A 20,560-nucleotide genomic window follows, 5' to 3' on the forward strand; every position below is an offset into this window, starting at 1 on the left:
TGATGGTCAGGAAGTGGGTAGTGGGGGAGGGATCGGTTTGGGTGCGATTAGAGGCGGCATCCTGTCAGGGTATGAGTTTGGAGACTTTATTGACGGCACCCCTGCTGTTCTCGCCGGCTCGGTACTCCACAAGCCCAGTGGTAGTGGCAGCCCTGAGGGAGTGGGGACAATGGAGACAGCAGACGAGTATGGTCACCGATCTGTGACAATCACCGTTTTGTTCCGGGGGGGGGGGGGGCTGGATGGGGGCTTTAGGAGGTGGCAGCGGGCAGGGATTGACAGATTTGGGAATCTCTTCATTCAGGAGGGTTTCACGAGCCTGGAGGCATTAAAGGAGGAGTTTGAGATGCCGGGTGGGAATGGGTTTCGATACCAATAGGCACAGGACTTTGTCCGGAGGCAGGTTCAAAGCTTTCCTCGCCTCCTCCTGAGTGGACTACAGGATGAAAGGTGATGTCAAAAATGGGCATTGGGGAGGGGAGGGTCTCGGAGATATACAAGGAGTTGTTGGAGTGGGAAGGAGTCCCAATCAGGGAGTTGAAGAGGAAGTGGGAAGAGTAGCTGGGAGGAGAGTTGGAAATCAAATTATGGGAAAAGACTTTGAAGAGAGTTAATTCATCCTCGTCTTGTGCCAGACTTAGCCTGATCCAGTTCAAGGTCGTCCATAGGGCACACATGACGGTAACCCGGATGAGTAGGTTTTTTGAGGAAGTGGAGGATAGGTACGGGTGCGGTGGGGGAAGCCCGGCGAATCATGTATATATTTTCTGGGCGTGTCCGAAGTGGAGGGGATTCTGGCAGGGATTTGTGGACATTATGTCAGGGGTCATGAGAGGGAGGGTGACTCCAAGTCCAGAATTGGCAATATTTGGGGTATCGGAGGATCCGGGGGCCCAGGGGGTGTAGGGAGGTCGATGTTCTGGCCTTCTCTTCCCTAGTGGCCCGGAGTCGGATTTTGCTGGGATGGAGAGAATCGGAACCCCTAAAGTCAGGAGTGTGGATCAGCGTCATGGCAGGGTTTCTCAGGTTGGAAAAGATTAAGTTCGCCTCGAGAGGATCAATTCTGGGGTTCGCCCAGAGGCGGCAGCCGTTCATCGACTTCTTCAAGGAAAATTGAACGTCAGCAGTAAGGTGGGGAGGGAGGAAAACGGGAGGCATGGTAGTGTAAGACAAGGACAGAGAACTTAGTAGACAGGTAATTAGGAAATAGGGCGGGGGTAGTGGGGATGTTGTTTTTAGGTTTTTTTTGCATCCGTCGGCCTGCGCGGTTGTTTAAGGAATGTGTTAAACTGTGAAAATTACCAATGCTTCAATAAAATATTTTCTAAAAAAAATAAGATGCAGTGGCACGTCAAGGCTCCTTCGATGACACGTTCCTATCCTGCTTTCCCAATTACCGAGATAGAGGATGGTCGCATATGCATGGAAAAACCACCCGCTGCACGTTCCCCACTAACCCACACACCATCCTACCTTGGAAGTATAGATTCATAGAAAGATTATGCCACAGAAAGAGGCCTCTTGACCCATCATGTTTGCATCGAGCCAGTCAGCTTAATCCCATTATCCAGCATTTGGTCAGTAACCCTGCAGGTCACAGGACTTGAGGTGCACATACAGACAGCATTTCAATGAGCTGAGGGGTTTCTGCCTCTCCTACCTTTTCACTCAGGCAGTAAGTTCCGGACCGCCACAAACCTCAATGAAAAGAAATGTTATCAACTCCACTCTAATCTTTCTACTGAACACTTAAAATCTCTGACCCCTTGTCAGAGACCTCTTCCAACATATTGACTCTATCCAGACCCCTCAAAATTTTGTCCATCTTAATCGAATCTCCTCTCAACCTCTTCTGTTCCAGGAAGAACAATTTCCTTATTGAAGCAATTTTTCAGTCCTGGCAACATCCTTGCAAATCTCCTTTCTACCTTCTCCAATGCAATTACATCCCTTCTGTAATAAGGTGACCAGAACTCCACACACTACTTAAGTTCTGGATAATTGATCTTACATATGGTTCCAACACAGCTTCAGGGCTCTTATATTCTGTGCCTCAGCTAATAAACAAAATATGCCTTCTTCAACACCTCATTAGCCTGTCCTGCCACCTTCAGGGATCTTGGACATGCACTCCTAGGTGTCTCACCTCTACATCTTCTACACCTGCAGTGCTGAGAAACATTGCGCTAGCCAAGGCACGTTGCCTTTTTTTTTGGCCTTGGGCAAATTCCCTCTGCCGAGGTAGCACTGAGTGATTTCCCGCTGGCACTTTGTCTGGCTGCTCTGGTCTTTCCCCCCTCAACCTCGACACAACCTTGGGGGACCCCTCCCACCGGGTCCGATCCCTGGCAATGCCCCTGTCAGCCAGGGAGTGCCATCCGGGCATCCTGACCGTGCCCAGGTCGCACTGCCTGGGTACCAGGCTGGCAATGCCAAGGTGCCAGAGGAAGAACCAGTGCATCACCCTACCCTGTCCCCAACCACCCGGGTGTCTCCAATGTCCTGGGATACCACCCCCTCCCCCCCACCCGCTTACCACGGTGCCATTACAACTGGTCCACGTTTGTGTGGACCAGTACTTAACGGCAACTGGCGAAGTCTCCCAGGCACGGTTATTCATTCTCCGGTGCCAGGTGAGTCCGGCCAATGGACATTTAAATTAGCCATATAGCTCATTTATATATGCAAATTTAGATCACGCCCAGTCTGGGCAAGATCCAGATTGCAATGTTTCGCGAGACATCCTGAATCTTGCGAGAAGCCTCTGGCGAGATTCAACAGACTCGCCTCAACACCAAAAGCCGCTGAATCATGCCGTATATTTAGGCTTTCCTTGCGCATATTACGGATTTGTAATTCGTAAAGGCCCACCTTCTTAACAGTGCCCCCTCAACGGAGGTGTGGTAATCCTCAGGTTAAAGCATTACTAGTCATTCCCCCTCAAAGGGAAAGCATACTATGGTCATCTGGGACTATGATGACTCTACTTTACTTACTTGACTTATCTATTTGTGGTAACTGACTTCTCAGTTGTTGTAATGGCCAATCAATAGGTAAATGCTTGAAAGTTCTAGCTGCAGAAAGATTTCCTGCTATGAAGTTGCCGTCAATATCAAGCAGTCTGTGTACAGAATTATGTTCCACAGACATAAGAATGGGGATTGATACAATACTGAGTATCAAAGAGCACCTATTCCATGTAACCTCTTCATATTGATAATAGGTTTCCATTGTACATGCAATTCACCTATAGAAGCCCAACATCGATGAAGAAAACAGCATTTCAAATAAGCCATGATTTTCATTTTAATCTCCTGAAGTTGGAAATTAGCCACAAGGTGATACTCTTACAAATGCAACACATTTTCTTTCTTCTGAACTCCAAGAATACTCAATGTTAATAAATATAAAAGTACAATCTACGTTATCTAATTTTCATCAGCAATAATCCCATGATCTTAACAGAACTGGTAAAGTCGTTAGTCAAGGACTTAATTAATAATAATCTTTATTAGCGTCACAAGACGGCTTACATTTGTCATAATATCCACTCGTGGGCTGTTTAACACAGGGCTAAATCGCTGGCTTTGAAAGCAGACCAAGGCAAGCCAGCAGCACGGTTCGATTCCCGTATCAGCTTCCTCGAACAGGCGCCGGAATGTGGCGACTAGGGGCTTTTCACAGTAACTTCATTTGAAGCCTACTCGTGACAATAAGCAATTTTCATTTCATTTCATGTATATCATGAGATGCAGACAGGCAGTGATTGACACACAGGATAACCAATGAACACACACAACACAGAACAACCCATCACCAAACAGGACACTACCACTATAAAGCCCACAGGGCATTAAGGCTCTCTCTCACAGGACGCGGCTCGGGAAATAATCACAGTCCACAGGCCAATGAACTTCATCACCATGTGGTAGAGAGCTAGTCTGGTCAAGCCAGTAGGAGGTTATCCGTTAGGTTAATAGAGTGTCAACCCACGGCAGATTATGTACAGCAATCAGCAAGTTCAATAAAACAGTGTTGGACCATCTCCTGTGTCGGAAGCCTGTTTCTCGTTTCACTGCATCCAGTTGCAGTCGATGTTAGACCAACACAAATAACATATCATGGGACCAGGGAGGTGTTAACTCTAATGAACCTACCTCGAGTGAATCTGTAACGACCAGCACGCAGCCACCAGCGGCATCGAAAAGATCCAACCTCCTCCGCAAGTCCGGAAACCTCGGCGCCAACTGGAAAGTCTTCAAACAGAAGTTCCTCCTCCTATACATCGAGGCCTCCGACCTCGGGGCAGCATCGGATGCCCGAAAGATCGTGCTGTTCCTGTCAACTGCGGGGGATCACGCCATCCGCATCTATAACTTGCTCATATTTGACGATGGTGAAGACAAGACGAAGTTCAAGACAGTTCTGCTGAAATTCGACAACCACTGCGACATTGAGGTGAATGAGAGTTTTTACCGGTACATCTTCCAACAGAGGCTTCAGGGTAAGGTTGAACCTTTTCAGTCCTTCTTGACCCATCTCCGCATCTTAGCGCAATCATGTAATTATGACTCGACGGCTGATTCCATGATCCGGGATCAGATCGTTTTCGGGGTCCAGTCCGACTCCCTCCGGGAGCAGCTCCTCAAAATCAAACAGCTGACCCTCTCCATCGCCATCGAAACGTGCGTTGTCCATCAGCATGCCAGGAATCATTACTCCGGCATCAGTGCGGCAGAAAATGCAAAACTAGCCTCCCACGAGGCAGAAAGGGTGCAGGCCATCGCAAAAATGCAAGGCCTGAGCATCAAGGAGTGTGCCATTTTGCACACTTTTCCCGGGTCCCTACGCATGCGCGACACGACCGGGTGGACGACGAGGCCGAAGACCCCGATGCTCATGTGCGAACGTCGGCCGACCGCATTGCGTATGCGCGATAGCGCACAGACCGCACTGGGGTCAGTGTCATGACGTGTCCAAATTGTGGCACCGCCCATTTAAAGCGGCAATGTCCAGCCAAAGGAAGGCAATGTCGACAGTGTGGAAAGCCTGGGCATTACGCGGCCTTATGCAGGTCTGCTCCACCTAACAGCAGCCAGCGATCCCAGCTGCAGCGCAGACGTGTCCGCTGCGTACAAAAAGACATGCAACATTCGGATCCCGACAAACCAACGGACCCCGATGTTGACTGTCTCGAGTCTCCATATCGGGTGGGCATAAACACCACGCGCGAGCTGACTTCCACCGTGCCTGCAAATTGCCTTTCAATACTCAGTGTATCCTGACGACGAGTGGTGTGCTGTCATCACGGTTAACCAGTCTCATATCCGGTTCAAATTGGACACTGGCGCATCTGCAAACCTCATATCACAGTCGGAACCCGACAGCATCCGAGACCAACCAGCCTGCCAGCTCCTTGACTGCGATGGCAATGCCATAGCTGCCAATGGATCGTGTCAGCTAGGTGTATCTCACAAGGCAATCAAAGCAACATTACGATTCGAGATCATCCGGCCTGACAAGGCATCCCTGCTCGGTGCTCGCGCATGCAAGCTCCTAAATCTGGTCCAGCACGTCCATGCCATGTCCTCGACACCGGTGACTGCCTCGCCCAATGTAAATCTCCAGGCTGAGATAGACAACATTCTCACGCAATACCATAACGTGTTTGATGGCTTGGGCACGCTCCCATATCGTTACAAGATATTGCTCAAACCGAATGCCATCCCAGTCATCCATGCACCACGCTGGGTGCCGGCTTCTCTCAATGATTGTCTGAAAACGCTGCTCCGAGAGCTCCAATACCAGGGCATCATCTCAATGGTCACGGAACCAACAGACTGGGTCAGCTCCATGGTCTGCGTCAAGAAGCCCTCTGGTGAACTCTGCATTTGCATTGATCCCAAAGACCTGAATTGCAACATCATGCAAGAGCACTACCGATCCCAAAGCAAGAAGAGTTAACCTGTGAGATGGCGCATGCCAGATTCTTTACCAAGCTGGACGCCTCCCGTGAGTTCTGTGCACGTTTAGCACTCCGTTCGGCAGGTATTGCTACAACCACATGCCTTTTGGTATCATATCAGCTTCCGAAGTATTTCATCGCATAATGGAACAAATGATGAAGGGCATCGAGGGGGTGCGAGTCTATGTGGACGATGTGATCATCTGGTCCACGACACCCGTGGATCACATCGCTCGCCTCAAACAGGTTTTCCAGAGGATTCATGAAAACGGCCTCCAGCTCAACAGAGCCAAATGCTCATTTGGTAGGTCTGCTATCAAGTTTCTGGGTGACCACATTTCACAGCAGGGTGTGCAACCGGACGCTGACAAGTTGCTGGCAATCAATGCCACGAAGACCCCAGAGGACAAAAAGGCGTTCCTCCGTTTCCTCAGGATGCTGAATTTTCTTGGGAAATTCATTCCCAACATGGCATCCCACACCACAGCCCTCTGGCATCTCGTAAAAAAGTCGACAGTGCTCCAGTGGCTTCCCGCACATCAAGTGGAGTGGCTTGAGCTGAAGGCGAAGGTCACCACAGGCCCCAGTACTAGTATTCTTTGACCCAACCAAGGATACCAAGATATCCACAGACGCAAGCCAGGACAGCATTGGGGCGGTGCTCCTCCAGCGAGACGACTCCTCGTCCTGGGCTCCAGTGGCATACGCCTCCAGGGCCATGACTCCAACCGACCAACGGTATGCCCAGATCGAAAAGGAGTGCTTGGGTCTCCTGACAGGAATAGTCAAGTTTCATGATTATGTATATGGCCTGCTAAAGTTCAAGGTGGAACAGACCACAGGCCTTTAGTCCACATAATCCAGAAGGATTTAAATTACATGACACCTCGACTGCAGCGAATTCTTCTTCGTCTCCGCCGATAGGACTTCGAACTCGTCTACACACCGGGTAAGGAGCTGATCGTCGTGATTGCCCTATCCCGATCCGTCACCGCGCCTTGTGAACAGGGCGACTTCATTAGCCACATTGAAGCACAGGTGCAGCTGTGTGCCAGCAACCTCCCAGCCACTGATGAACGAGTTGTCAAAATATGCGAAGAAACGGCCAAAGATCCCCTAACTGCAGCGCGTGATGAAGCACCGTGCCCATGGCTGGCAAAAGGGGCAGTGCCCCCAGTTCTTCAACGTTAAGGACGAGCTGACGGTTGTTGAGGGGATCCTCCTTAAACTAGATAGAATCGTCATTCCCCAAAGCATGCAAAACATGGTGCTCAGACAGATCCAGGAGGGTCACCTGGGGGTCGACAAATGTCGACGCAGAGCTCGGCAGGCAGTTTACTGGTCTGGCACCAGCCAGGACATTGCCAACACGGTCCTCAACTGCACAACATGCCAGAAGTTTCAACCAGCTCAGCCCAAGGAAACGCTGCAACAGCACGAGATCATGACCTCTCCATGGTCCAAGGTGGGGATTGACCTCTTTCACGCAAATGGGTGTGATTATGTGCCCCTGGTTGACTACTTCTCCAGCCACCCGGAAGTGGTGAAAAGGTCAGACCTCACGTCCAAGTCAGTAATCAAAGCCTGCAAAGAGACGTTTGTCAGGCATGGGATACCACTCACGATAATGAGTGACAACAGTCCATGTTTCTACAGCCAAGAGTGGTCTGACTTTGCATGATCCTACCACTTTAGTCATATCACATCCAGTCCCCATTACCCGCAATCAAACGGGAAGGCCGAGAAAGGGGTCCATATTGTCAAGCGGTTGCCGTGCAAGGCTGCAGGCTCCGCCTCTGATTTCAACCTGGCGCTATTGGCATACAGAGCAACCCCTCTGTCGACTAGTTTGTCTCCGGCGCAGTTGCTCATGAACCGCAACCTGAGGACGACTGTTCCAGCCATCCATGTTCCAGACCTTGACCACTTCACGGTGCTGCAGAAAGTGCAGCAATCCAGGAACCAGCAAAAGATCACGCATGATGCTCATGCCACAGATCTGCCTGCGCTGGCTCCAGACGATGTTGTTCGCGTTTAGCTGCCTGAGGGAGGTTCGTCAGCCCCTGCTGTTGTCGTTAGACAGGTTGCTCCTAGGTCTTTCATTGTCCAAATGGCTGATGGATCCATTCTCCGGTGCAACAGGAGGGCGTTGTGTAAAGTTCCCTGTCCATTACCTGACCACACTTCTCCGCATGTCACCATGCCTCCTCTGGACTTCTCGCACCACGAGGCCACCGATCTGGCAGCGATCCCGCCTGTCCATGAGGCCACCGAGATGGCAGCCATCCCGCCTGTCCAGGTGCCGGCGTCGCCCCCTCCACCTCTGAGACGATCGACAAGAATTCGTCGCCCACCACAAAGACTGAATCTATAGATTTAAATCTTGTAAATTTTGTTCTGTTTGCTCTGTATCTGCACGATAGACACCTTCCCATGTACATATGTTCATTCATTCCCCACTTGTACATAGTTATGCATGTATATACCGCCACGTTCCAAAATTTATTTTAAAAAGGGGAGATGTCATAATATCCACTCATGTATATCATGAGATGCAGACATGCAGTGATTAACACACAGGGTAATCAATGAACACACACGACACAGAACAGCCAATCACCAGACAGGACACCACCACTATAAAGCCCACAGGGCATTAAGACTCTCTCTCTCACAGGACATGGCTAAGGGGATAGTCACAGCGCACAAGCCAGTGAACATCATCACCATGTGGTAGAGAGCTAGTCTGGTCAGGTTATCAGTTAGGTTATAGTGTGTCAACCCACAGCAGATTATGTACATCAATCAGAAAATTCAATAAAACAGTGTTGGACCATCTCCTGTGTCGGAAGCCTGTTTCTCGTTTCATTGTATCCAGCTGCAGTCGATGTTAGACCAACACAGATAACACATCAACATTAACACTGCAATGAAGTTACTGTGAAAATCCCCTCGTCACACGCCTGTTCGGGTACAGAGGGAGAATTCAGAATCGCCAAGTCACCTAACAAGCACGTCTTTTGGGACTTGTGGGAGGAAACCCTGTATCGTTCTATGTTCTAAACCGGAGCACCAGGAAGAAACCCACGCAGACACAGCGAGGATGTGCAAACTCCACACAGAGTGACCCAATCCGGGAATCAAATCCGGAGCCCTAGCGCTGTGAAGCAACAGTGCTAACCGCTATGTTTGCGTGCATACGTAGATTTATCTTGAACTTCTCATGGCTTTGCTTTTTAAGTGATTTCAACAGCATTCTTCAAACTGTACTGCTACTCAATAAGATCTTACATCGACAACATTGCTGCACAATTATGGGAAAAACGGAGCTTGAAACGATTGATAATTATAAAAATAATTTTCTCCTACAAAACTGGACAAAACAAAATGCTGAATGAAACAGAGTTCAAAATAATGTGGGGCATAATTTTGTACAGAGACTGCTTGATAATGGCTGTAAACACAGTGGGTATTCATACTATAGCTAGAACATTCAAGATTCAGCTATTGTTTGACCATTACAGCAACTCAATAGTCAGTTAGCACAATAATACAGTAACAGGCCTCACAACATAAAAACTGACAAAACTCTCAAACAAATTGAAGCTAGCTAAGATAAATGACCAATTAAATAAAAGATTCCAAAAAACAAAGTCAGAAATTAAAAATATTTTCAATGGCCAATATGATGCAATGTGCAGCATCATTTTGAGAAAAACTAAGCTTGCAAGATTTCCAAAGGATTTCCAGAATCAATTATTGTGGGCCCAATTCAAATCTGAAGTCTGCCCAACAAGATGAACAAATAACAGCTTAAATGCTTTTCATAAATCAGGACATGATGGGATGCCAGAAAAAGTAGCCAATCAGTCGAAACAACAGCAACATGGACTCTCAGAAAACTCACAAGTACCTGATCCATTGTGCGTGCCAATTCAGCTGAGATGGTATCGCTGGGGGCAGACGTTTGAGCCTGGAATCTAATCAGATATTCCAACTGATCTGTTACTCGGTTGATGATGTAATCTTTCCAATGTATCATCTAATTTGCCCGTTTAGTGAATATTAAAAATACAATGTTTGAAGAGGAATTGGGAGTTCTCTCAGTAGCACCCTGACCAACAGTATTCTCAGCAATCACTGGCAAAAACAAACTCATTGATCAGTGATGAGATACTGCTATGCACAAAATGGCTGCTAGATTTCTTTATACCAACAGACACTGCACTGTAAAGTAAATAATAGCAGAATCACATAAAATACAGTTCAGAAGATTCCCTTCGGCCAATCAAGTCTGCACCAACACATAACAAACACCTGACCTGCCTACCTAAACCCACTTGCCAGCACTTGGCCCATAACTTGAATGTTGTGACGTGCCAAGTGCTCATCTAGGTGCTTTTTCAAGGACGTGAGGCAAACCTCTGCCACCCTCCCAGGCAGTGTATTCCAGACCATCCTCTGGGTAAAAAGGTTTTTCCTCACATCCCCCAAAAACCTCCTGCCCTCGGGCAGCACGGTGGCCTAGTGGTTAGCACAACCGCCTCACGCCGCTGAGGTCCCAGGTTCGATCCCGGCTCTGGGTCACTGTCCGTGTGGAGTTTGCACATTCTCCCTGTGTCTGCGTGGGTTTCGCCCCCACAACCCAAAAATGTGCAGAGTAGGTGGATTGGCCATGCTAAATTGTCCCTTAATAGAAAAAATAATTGGGTAATCTAAATTTATAAAAAAAAACCTCCTGCCCCTTATCTGAACTTGTGTCCCCCTCGTGACTGACCCTTCAACACTGGGGAACAGCTCGCTGATCCCTATCCACTCTGTCCATGCTGCTCATTGTCTTGGACACGTTGATCAGGTCGCCCCTCAGTCCTCTCTGATTTAACACAAACAACCCAAGCCAACTTCTCTTCATAACTTAAATAAAGAACAAAGAACAATACTGCACGGGAACAGGCCTTTCGACCCTCCAAGCCTGCATTGGTCATGATACCACCCTTGGCCAAAACCCTCAGCATTTCCTTGTGCCGTAGCCCTCTATGCCCATTCTATCCTTGCGTTTGTCAACATGCCTTTTGAACACCGTTAATGTATCTGCTTCCACAACCTCCCCGGCAACGCGTTCTGGGCAATAACCACCCGCTGTACAAAAAACCTGCCTCACACATCTCCTCTAAACGTTGCCCCGCAAACCTTAAACCTATGCCCCCTAGTGATTGGCCCCTCCACCCTGGCAAAGAGCGCCTGACCATCCACTCTATTTATGCCCCTCATAATCTCTAGACCGCTTTCAGGTCACCCCTCAATCTTTGTTGTTCTAATGAAAATAGTCCGAGTCTATTCAGCCTCTCCACATAGCTTACACCCCCCCAGACCAGGCAACATCCTGATAAACCTCCTCTGCACCCTCTCCAAGGCCTCCACATCCTTCTGGCAGTGTGGCGACCGAAGTGTGTGCAATATTCCAAGTGCAGCCTTACCAAGATTCTATACAACTGCAGCATGACTTGCCAGTTTTTATACTCAATGCCCCATCCAATGAAGGCAAACATTCCATATGCTTTCTTCACTACATTGCCCACTTGCTTTGCCATTTGCAAAGATCTGTGCACCTGCACATCCAAATCTCTCTAACTTCCTATATTCCTAAGAGTTTTACCATTTACAGTGTATTTCCCCTCAATGTTAGACATACCAAAATGCATTACCTCACATTTGTCTGGATTAAACTCCATTTTCCATTTCTCTGCCCAAGTCTCCAATCTATCTAAATCCTGGTATTCTCTGACAATCCTCAACATTATCCCAGGCAACATCCTGGTGAACCTGCAATGCACCGCCTCCAGTGCAATCGCATCCTTCCTATAATGTGGCGACTATAATGCATGAAAGTGCTTTGTGAGTTTGAGATATATGGCGTCATGACAATGTTGGCTACAGAACAGTGCCTCTTAAAGAAGTCTTCATAGTCTTCAGTCAGTTCACTGTAAGCCTTTATTATCAAGTCAAACTATTTACACATGTACAGTACAAGTACAGGCTGGGAACTATCTCCATACTTGGGTATTTACTCATCTCTGCTCAACACCACACCAACCCCTGGGTCTGGGTCATATGCCTTCTTATATCACAGTGTAGGCGGCACTGCACTAAGTCTCACATTAATCCAGAATGTGCAAGGTCCTTATACTTCATATAGTGCCAGCCTATGATCCATGCCATCTGGAATAATAATGAGTTTGGCACTGGTCCTGAAGAAAGCTGCCCATGATTTAGTAATCCCAGTGGAATGGATTTACGCTTTCCTAATGTCAGCTTGAAACAGGTGCCTGTGTCATGGGGCTCTGCAGACATTCAACGATAGCAATGTCATCAACAGGGTTAACAGCAAATCACACTTAAGCATTCTCACACACAGTAAACCAGGAAATCAAATGCACTGGATTTTCCGATGTTGATTTTAAATTTTACAGACAGCAAAATAAATGATTAGGACACGCACAAGGGGTTAAGCTAATGGCTAAAACATTAAACAAATTTTAATAAAAAATGTTCTGAAATGGGATTTTCTTCTCAATCAAGAAATCTGACACTCACAAACATGAAATTATTTTTCCAAGGCCAGAGAGGTTGTTGAGCTATAATTCTGAACTTAGTACACTGCTAAAAATCCACCTGTGCTCCACCAACGAGGTACAGTTTTTCTATGAGTTTTTACAGCAAATTAGCCAAAAAAGTGGAAATTCTTGTCAGTTCAATATTTCTAATTGATTGCATTCTGGCAGAATACAACAGCCATCTTCTGGAGAAGCATAGAATCACTGTCAGTGCTTTTTGGATGTCCTCACTTATCTGTGGATGTGCAGACTCCAGAAACAGACTCAAATAATCAGTTTTCATTGAATCATAGAATTTACAATGCAGAAGGAGGCCATTCGGCCCATCAAGTCTGCATCGGCCACTGCAAAGAGCACCCTACTCAAGCCCATGCCTCCACCCTCCCCCGCAAGCTCACCTACCTTTTTGGACACTAAGGCGCAACTTATTATCGCTAATCCACCTAACCTGCACATCTTTGGACTGCGGGAAGAAACCAGAGAACCCAGAGGAAACCCACGCACACGGGCAGAACGTGCAGACTCTGCACAGACCGTGACCCAAGCTGGGAATCGAACCTCGGACGCTGAAGCTGTGAAGCAACTCCGCTAACGACTGTGCTACCGTGCTGCCAACACGGCAGTAACAACGGTAAATACTGACATTTTCGCTGTCAGGCTGTTGCAAAATCCAGGCAAATATGAGGAAAAAAGTACTTAATTAGCTGAAAGGTTCTTTGGAATGTTGCAATGGCATGGTAGGTGTTCAGGAGCATGGCAGGTGGAATTCAAAATGGAGAAATGTGGAGTGATGTATCTTGTGGAAATTAATGTAAAGAACCTGTAAGCTATAAATGGCACATTTTTAAAACATGTAGTATACCCAATTCTTTTTTTTCCAATTAGGAGGCAATTTAGCGTGGCCAATTCACCTACGCTACACAACTTTGGGTTGTGGGAGTGAAACCCACGCAGAAAGGGGGAGAATGTGCAAACTCTACAGGGACAGTGATCCGGGGTCGAGATCGAACCCAGATCCTCAGCGCTGTAGGCAGCAGTGCTAACCACTGCACCACCGTGCCGCCCATCCAGGTACTTTATAAAGGATGTGAGGCAACCCACCTTTACTACCCTCCCAGGCAGTGCATTCCAGAACATCACCATCCTCTGGGTAAAAAGGTTTTTCCTCAAATTTGCCCCAAATCTCCTGAACCTCACTGCACTTGTGTTCCCTCATAACTGACCTTTAACTAAAAGGAACAGCTGCTTCCAATTCACCCTGTCCATGCCTCTCATAACCTTGTTCGCCGCGATCACGTCACTCCTCAGTCTTCTCTGCTCCAACATAAACAACCCAAGCCTATCCAACCTCTCTTCATAACTTAAATGTTACCTCCCAGGCAACATGCTGGTGAATCACCTCTGCACCCACTCCGGTGCAGTCACATCCTTCCTATAATGTGGTGACCAGAATTGCACACAGTATTCCAGCTGTGGCCTCACCAAAGTTCCCTACAACTGCAACATGACTTCCCTGCTTTTGTAATCTATGCCTCGTTTGATTTTGGTAAGTGTCCAATATGCCTTAGTCACAGCCCCATTAACCTGCCCTTCTGCCTTCAAAGATCTATGACAAACATGCCAAAGTCCCTTTGTTCCTCAGAACTTCAAGTATCATGCCATTCATTGAATACTTCTTTGCCAAATTACTCCTGCCAGTCCTCCCGAGATTCCTGTTTGCGTTTCAGTGTCTCCCCATCTTATTCCACGGACCTTCTTTAAACGGGTCAACAAGGTGATCTCTGGCTTTATATGGGCAGGTAAGACCTTGTGCGTAATAAAGGGGATGTTGGAGCACAGCCGGGGAGAGGGCACTGCGAACTTTAGTAAATATTATTGGGCGGCAAATAGAGCCATGATTAGGAAGTGGGTGGTGGTAGGTCGATGTGGGAGCGTGTAGAGGCAGCATCATGTAAGGGCACGAGTTTGGGGGCATTGGTAATGGCGCCTCTGCCGTTCCCGTCGGCACAGTACTCCACCAGCCCCAGCCCCGAGAGTCTGGGGGCAATGGAGGGAGCAGAAGGAGCATCGATCTGGTCTCCAATCTGCAATAACCATTGGTTTGCCCCGGGGAGGTGAGGTGGAGAGTTCCGGAGATGGCAGAGAGCAGGGATCGGGAGGATGGGAGATCTTTTTATAGAGGAAAGCTTCCCCAGCCTGAGGGAGTTGGAGGAGAAATTTGAACTGACGGGTGAAAATGAGTTTCGGTACCTGCAGGCGCGAGATTTCCTGCGCAGGCAGGTCTCAACTTCCCGCTCTTACCACCAAGGGAGATACAGGACAGGGTAGTTTCCAAAACGTGGGTGGGAGAAGGGAGGGTCTCGGACATTTACAAGGAACTCATGGGGTCAGAGGAAACGCAGACTGAGGAGTGAAGCACAAATGGAAAGAGGAGTTAGGAGGAGACATAGAGGATGGTCTCTGGGCGGATGCACTGAATAGAGTAAACGTGTCCACAACATGTGCCAGGCTCAACCTGATATAGTTTAAGGTCGTTCACTGGGCTGACATGACAGTGGCCCGGATGAGCAGGTTCTTTGGGGTAGAAGACAGGTGTGCAAGGAGTGCGGGAGGACCAGCGAACCATGTCCATATGTTCTGGGCATGCCCGAAGCTTATGGGATTCTGGCAGGGGGTTGCGGATGTCATGTCCAAGGTGTTAAAAACAAGGGTGGCACCGAGTCCAGAGGTGCTGATTTTCAGAGTGCCGGAAAACCCAGGAATCCAGGAGGAGAAAGAGGCAGACTTTCTGGCCTTTGCCTCCCTGGTAGCCAGGAGACGGATATTATTAGCTTGCAGGGACTCAAAGCCCTCTACGTCGGAGACCTGGCTAACTGACATGGTTAGCTTTCCCTGTCTGGAGAAAATCAAGTTCGCCCTGAGGGGGTCAATGTTAGGGTTCACCCGGAGGTGGCAGCCGTTCGTCGACTTCTTTGGGGAAAATTAACAGTCAGCAGAAGGGGGGAGGGGATTGGGGTTTAGTTTAGTTTAGTTTATATTAGGACATAAGAAAGGTGGGACCTGTGAGGAAGGAAGACAGGCTTTGCACTATGTTTATATTTGTATGTATACTGTTTCTTCTGTTATTGTTATAAAACCATAAATACCTCAATAAAATGTTTATTTTTTTAAAAATGACATAACATTCCCTGCCCATTTAGCAGACTTATCCATCCTTTCTCAGAGGAGAGATAAGGTGGTGTTGAGCTTCCATGTGATTCTGTCAAATTGCATTCCACAGTTCAACTGGCAGGAGCACGAAGGGAGGAAATAAGGCCAACATGCTTTGAACCACAACAGTGGAAAGTTCCACCTAGTGACCTTGCTCAGCAGTTGCTGCTAGAGGTCACCACTGTATCACACCATGTATATCCGATATAAATTCAATCTGTACTTACTCAAAATCATCAAAATCCATATCAGCACCATCGATGGGCTGGGCTGGGCTGCTTGTTGAATTTTCCAAACTGGCTCGCATTCGGTTTGGCTGGTATCGCATTGAACGCTGTCGAATACTATCTCTCCGTGAGAGGTACTGGATGATCCGATGGGCGTAGTAGGCGGGAGATAACCTGAAAAGATACAGGTATAGGGTTTCAATTTAACTCAGACCACCAGCACAGATGCAACTAATAATTTATCAATCCATTAGAAAGTTGGATTTCCAAATGCAGGACATGAAATCAGGAAGGCACATGAAGCAGAACACAATTCAAACACAGAAGCTCAATGTAAGTGGCACTACGGGATCACAATATGAATATTAAGCAGCCAGAATGAACAGAAAGTGTTATTTTATTAATACAGCAGTCACAAAGAGCACAGCAATCTCTGTCATAATGGATAGATCTACTACCCCATTAAAGGATAATTTCTCTCATTTCCTAATACTGTTAAAAGGGACTTCACCAGAAAGAAGGATTTGTCAATTTGTCACTCACTATTATATACAAACCTGTAGACCACTGATTTTAGTTCTGCCCTAAAAGTGAAACAAACCACCATTGCTTTACATCATAGAGTGCTACAACATAGAAAGATGTCACTCCGCCATCAGAATGTGCCAACTCTGAAAAAGCAACCCAATTATTCCCCAGCAAATTTTCCCTTTTCAAGTATTTATTGAATTACCTTTTCAAAGTTAGTATTGAATCTACTTACACTGCCTTTTAAGACAATGCCTCCCAGATCATAACAACTCACTGCATAAATATATGTCTTTCCGCCCGGTTCTTTTTTGACAATTACCTCAAATCTGTGCCCTCTGGTTGCTGACTCACCTGACAGTGGAAACTGTTTCCTTCATGATTCTGAACACCTCTTAAATTTTCAGGGATCTTTCCTGTTCTAATGAGTACACAATCTTAGATCCTTAACTTCTCCTCACACACCTGAAGTCTCGAGTCTTTCAGCCCTGGTGCCATTCTGTCTTCTCTCAAAGTCATGACATCCACCTTAAAATGTTATGCCCAGAGTTGGACATAATATTCCAGTTGAGGCCTAACCAGTGATAAATAAAACATTCCCCTGACTTCCTTCCTGTTGTCCTCTTGCCTCGATTTTTATAACAGCCCCACAGGTTTTTAGAAAGTCTCATCAACACTTCTCCCACCATCAGATTTCTGTAAGCAAATCACACCAGGTATCTCTTTACTTGAACGCTGTTTAAAATTGCACCTTTTAGTTCATGTTGCCTTTCTTTATTCTTTCTTTCAAAATACATCACTTCACAGTTCTCTGATTAAATTTCATTTTCCATGCATCTCCCGACTTCACCAGGCTATGGTTCTCCTGAAGACTGGGACTATTTTCCTCCCTACTTAATTTCAAGTTTTGTGTCTCCTGCAAACTTTGAAATTATACCCATGCCCAGTTTATTTACAGAGATGGCCCTAATAGTCACCCAACTGGGGAGCATCACAGCATCCTTAACTCCAGGCTGAGAATTAATTGTTCACACCATTCTTTGCTATCTGTCCTCAGACCAATGTCATATTCATGTCACAAATGCACCTTTAATCCCACAGGCTTCAATTCTGCTCTGAAGTTTATCATGTGATACTTTGTCAAATATTTCCAGCATTGCCCTGATGAATCCTTAGCTCACATCGAAAGAAAACCTTTAAAAAAGTCACACTGGCATATTAGTTGATACAATGGACTGGGGGAAAGGGGTTCTCAAAAGGAGAAAACAGCTAAACAGACAGACCACAAGTTATGCTTAGCGTTGTGCACATTAAGAAAATAAAACCTGTGAAATAGGAGGTTAGTCAATTAAAAAAATTTTTTATTTTTTTATTTTTAAAGAGTACCCAATTCTTGTTTTCCAAATGAGGGACAATTTAGCGTGGCCAATCCACTTAATGTACACATCTTTGGGTTGTCGGGGTGAGGCCCACGCAGACACGGGGAGAATGTGCAAACTCCACATGGAAATGTGACCCGGGGCCGGAAACGAACCCAGGTCCTCAGTGCCGTAGGCAGCGGTGCTAACCACTGTGCCACCCTGTTAGTCAATTCTTTGAGCCTGCTCTGATAATCAGCAAGATCATTATTTTCCACCTCAGATAAACCCTGCCATATTCTTCTACCTCCATCTCCATAGCTTTCCGTAGAGTACCCAAAAATGTACTGATTCCTGACTTGAATGTATTCAATGACTGAACCGCCATAGTTCTGAGGCAGCAAACTCCAAAGGTTCAAAGCCCTTCAAATTAAACGTTTCTCCTCACCTCAGTCCGAAATAGCATCCCAACCCGGCATGCTGCGAAATGCAGAGCGGAGCTGCTGCCGGAAGTCTTCACTGCAATGCAGGATTGTCGGGTGAAAAAAAAATCACACCTCTTCTCACAGAACTAGCTGCCATAAAACTGCTTGCTGTCTCTGCAAGTTAACTTTGTGATTTGTGCACAAGGCCTCTAAATGTCAACAGTTCGCAGTGTCCCCATTTAACCAACATTGCGCATTTCTACTTTTTCTACCAAAATAGAAAACTCACATTTATCCACATTATATTCTTTCCTACCCACTTAAATTGTTCAAACATTTTTATATTGCTCCCTCCTCGCAGCTTACGCATGTAATCCATTCAGCTATGTCACTATTTTAGCCTGCCAACCGAAAGAGGCCTATTTATTCCTATCCTGTTTCTGTATGTTACCCACCTCAAAGCACGCTATTATATTATCCCAATCAACATGCGCCCAAATTGTGTCCTAACCTCTTTTACAGCAGCTTATCAAATGCTTTTGAAAATCCAAACACATTGCATTCAGTGGTTCCTCCTCATCTCCTTATTGTGTCATCTCTTGCTCAGTTGGTAGCACTCTTATCTCTCAGTCACAAAGTTGTGGGTTTGGAGCCCTATCCAGCCTCCAAGTTATTGTTTGTCAGATTCAATTATCTAATCCACCAATCCAATGCAGCTTAAGTACATCCCACCCCAACATAACAGCTCCCCTACCTTAGTATTGAAGCAGAGTTCCATGCATCGAAACTCCTGCCTGCCACACCTTTACCTTTCTAAATGGTTTGCCTCTATTCCAATTTACAAGTGACCCAGCAATCCAGAGATCATCATCTGTGAGGCATGTGTTTCATTTTTAACCCCAACTCCTCAAGCTTTCACAGCAGAACCTTGTTCCAGTTCTATCTCTCATAAAATTTTCCTTCAGAAACAATTTTATTTTTGCTTCATACACATCACAAACCTTGTATCAGATTCAGCTGGGTATCACTGGGTGGAAAATAATTACAAAACTCACTCATTAAATTTTGTTGAAGACCAGGGCCAATACAATGGTGTAACTATGCTGTTGAGGTCCTAGTATGATTGTAAATTAAGAGAAAGATGTGGAACACATCACTTATGAGGCTCTATAATTTTCCTGTGACTTTTCAGCCATTACTCTGCACTGATAATGGTTGGAAGCTTTTATCGTAACTATGTCCTCCTCTTGAAAACAGTAGCAACTGCAGCTCTGCTGGATCCCTGCCATTTTTCACACTGCTATCACTTTGATTTAAAAGCAATGGTGCCGGTGGTTTGGCAGTGGAGGGGGGGGGGATAAATATGTCTGCTAAAGCAGTGATCAAGGAGTTGTAAAAGTGAGATACTCATTGATTTTAATAATTTACTTGTTTATAGATAGCTAGCCAATGGAATATCATTTTGGTTTGGAGGTCCCCGAGGTGTGGATAATTTGAGGGATTGTGTTTGATCTTGGCTCAACTGATCACGGGACATCTTTGTGGGAGACGACAGAAAAATGCCTTATTGCTTTGGGTAGTGATGATGTAATTAAGAGGAGGAACTAGGTCTGTCTGTTGTTTCAATTTACTATAGGATTTTAGTCTGACAAGAAGGGTCTTCAGTTTGCTCCCGAAAGGTTCCCCTCCCAGGAATCTGCACAGAAAAAAGCAAATAAAGTCTGGCTGTTAACTTTCTTTATCAGTGGTATTGAACTATATTGGTTTGCTAACTGAAATACTTAGTGGAAGATTTAGGATAAGTTAGAGTTCCTTTGATTTAAGAACTGTTAACTGCAAAGCTATTTATTTGCTGTTAATGTGGTTAATTCTGTCTTTAAATTAGATATTTGTTCTGACGTAAAATATACCTATTGGGCAGTGTTGTCACTCCTGTGGTGCAGTCATCTTTCCTCAGTTTTACAAATTGCAAAAAACAGTTCTCATCCGGTATCCTAACACCATATTGCCTTTGATTTCCTACCATTTTCACTGTGACATATACATGTTCTAATTATAAACATTGTTAACTATGGAGGAAATTATGGACACTGACATCCATATTAAGAGAAGTGAATTTACAGTCTGAGTGATCAATATCACAGATACAGCAGTATTTTCCCATTGCAGCTCTTTTAATGGAAAGAATCATTCTGTAGGAAATTATTGAATTTTCAAACTCATAAAAATGATT

At 46.1% G+C, this 20,560-nt stretch overlaps 1 protein-coding gene across 1 annotated transcript in view; it reads right to left on the reverse strand.

The window, feature by feature from the left end:
- Positions 1 to 20,560, reverse strand: part of LOC119971629 (activating molecule in BECN1-regulated autophagy protein 1-like) — a 520,908-nt gene that overhangs the window by 348,666 nt on the left and 151,682 nt on the right. The window contains 1 exon segment of the mRNA XM_038807450.1: positions 16,017 to 16,190. Within this exon segment, the coding sequence (XP_038663378.1) occupies positions 16,017 to 16,190 (174 nt within the window).

This window comes from Scyliorhinus canicula, chromosome 9 (genome assembly GCF_902713615.1).
Source record: "Scyliorhinus canicula chromosome 9, sScyCan1.1, whole genome shotgun sequence".
In the NCBI taxonomy this organism is placed as follows: Eukaryota; Metazoa; Chordata; class Chondrichthyes; order Carcharhiniformes; family Scyliorhinidae; genus Scyliorhinus; species Scyliorhinus canicula.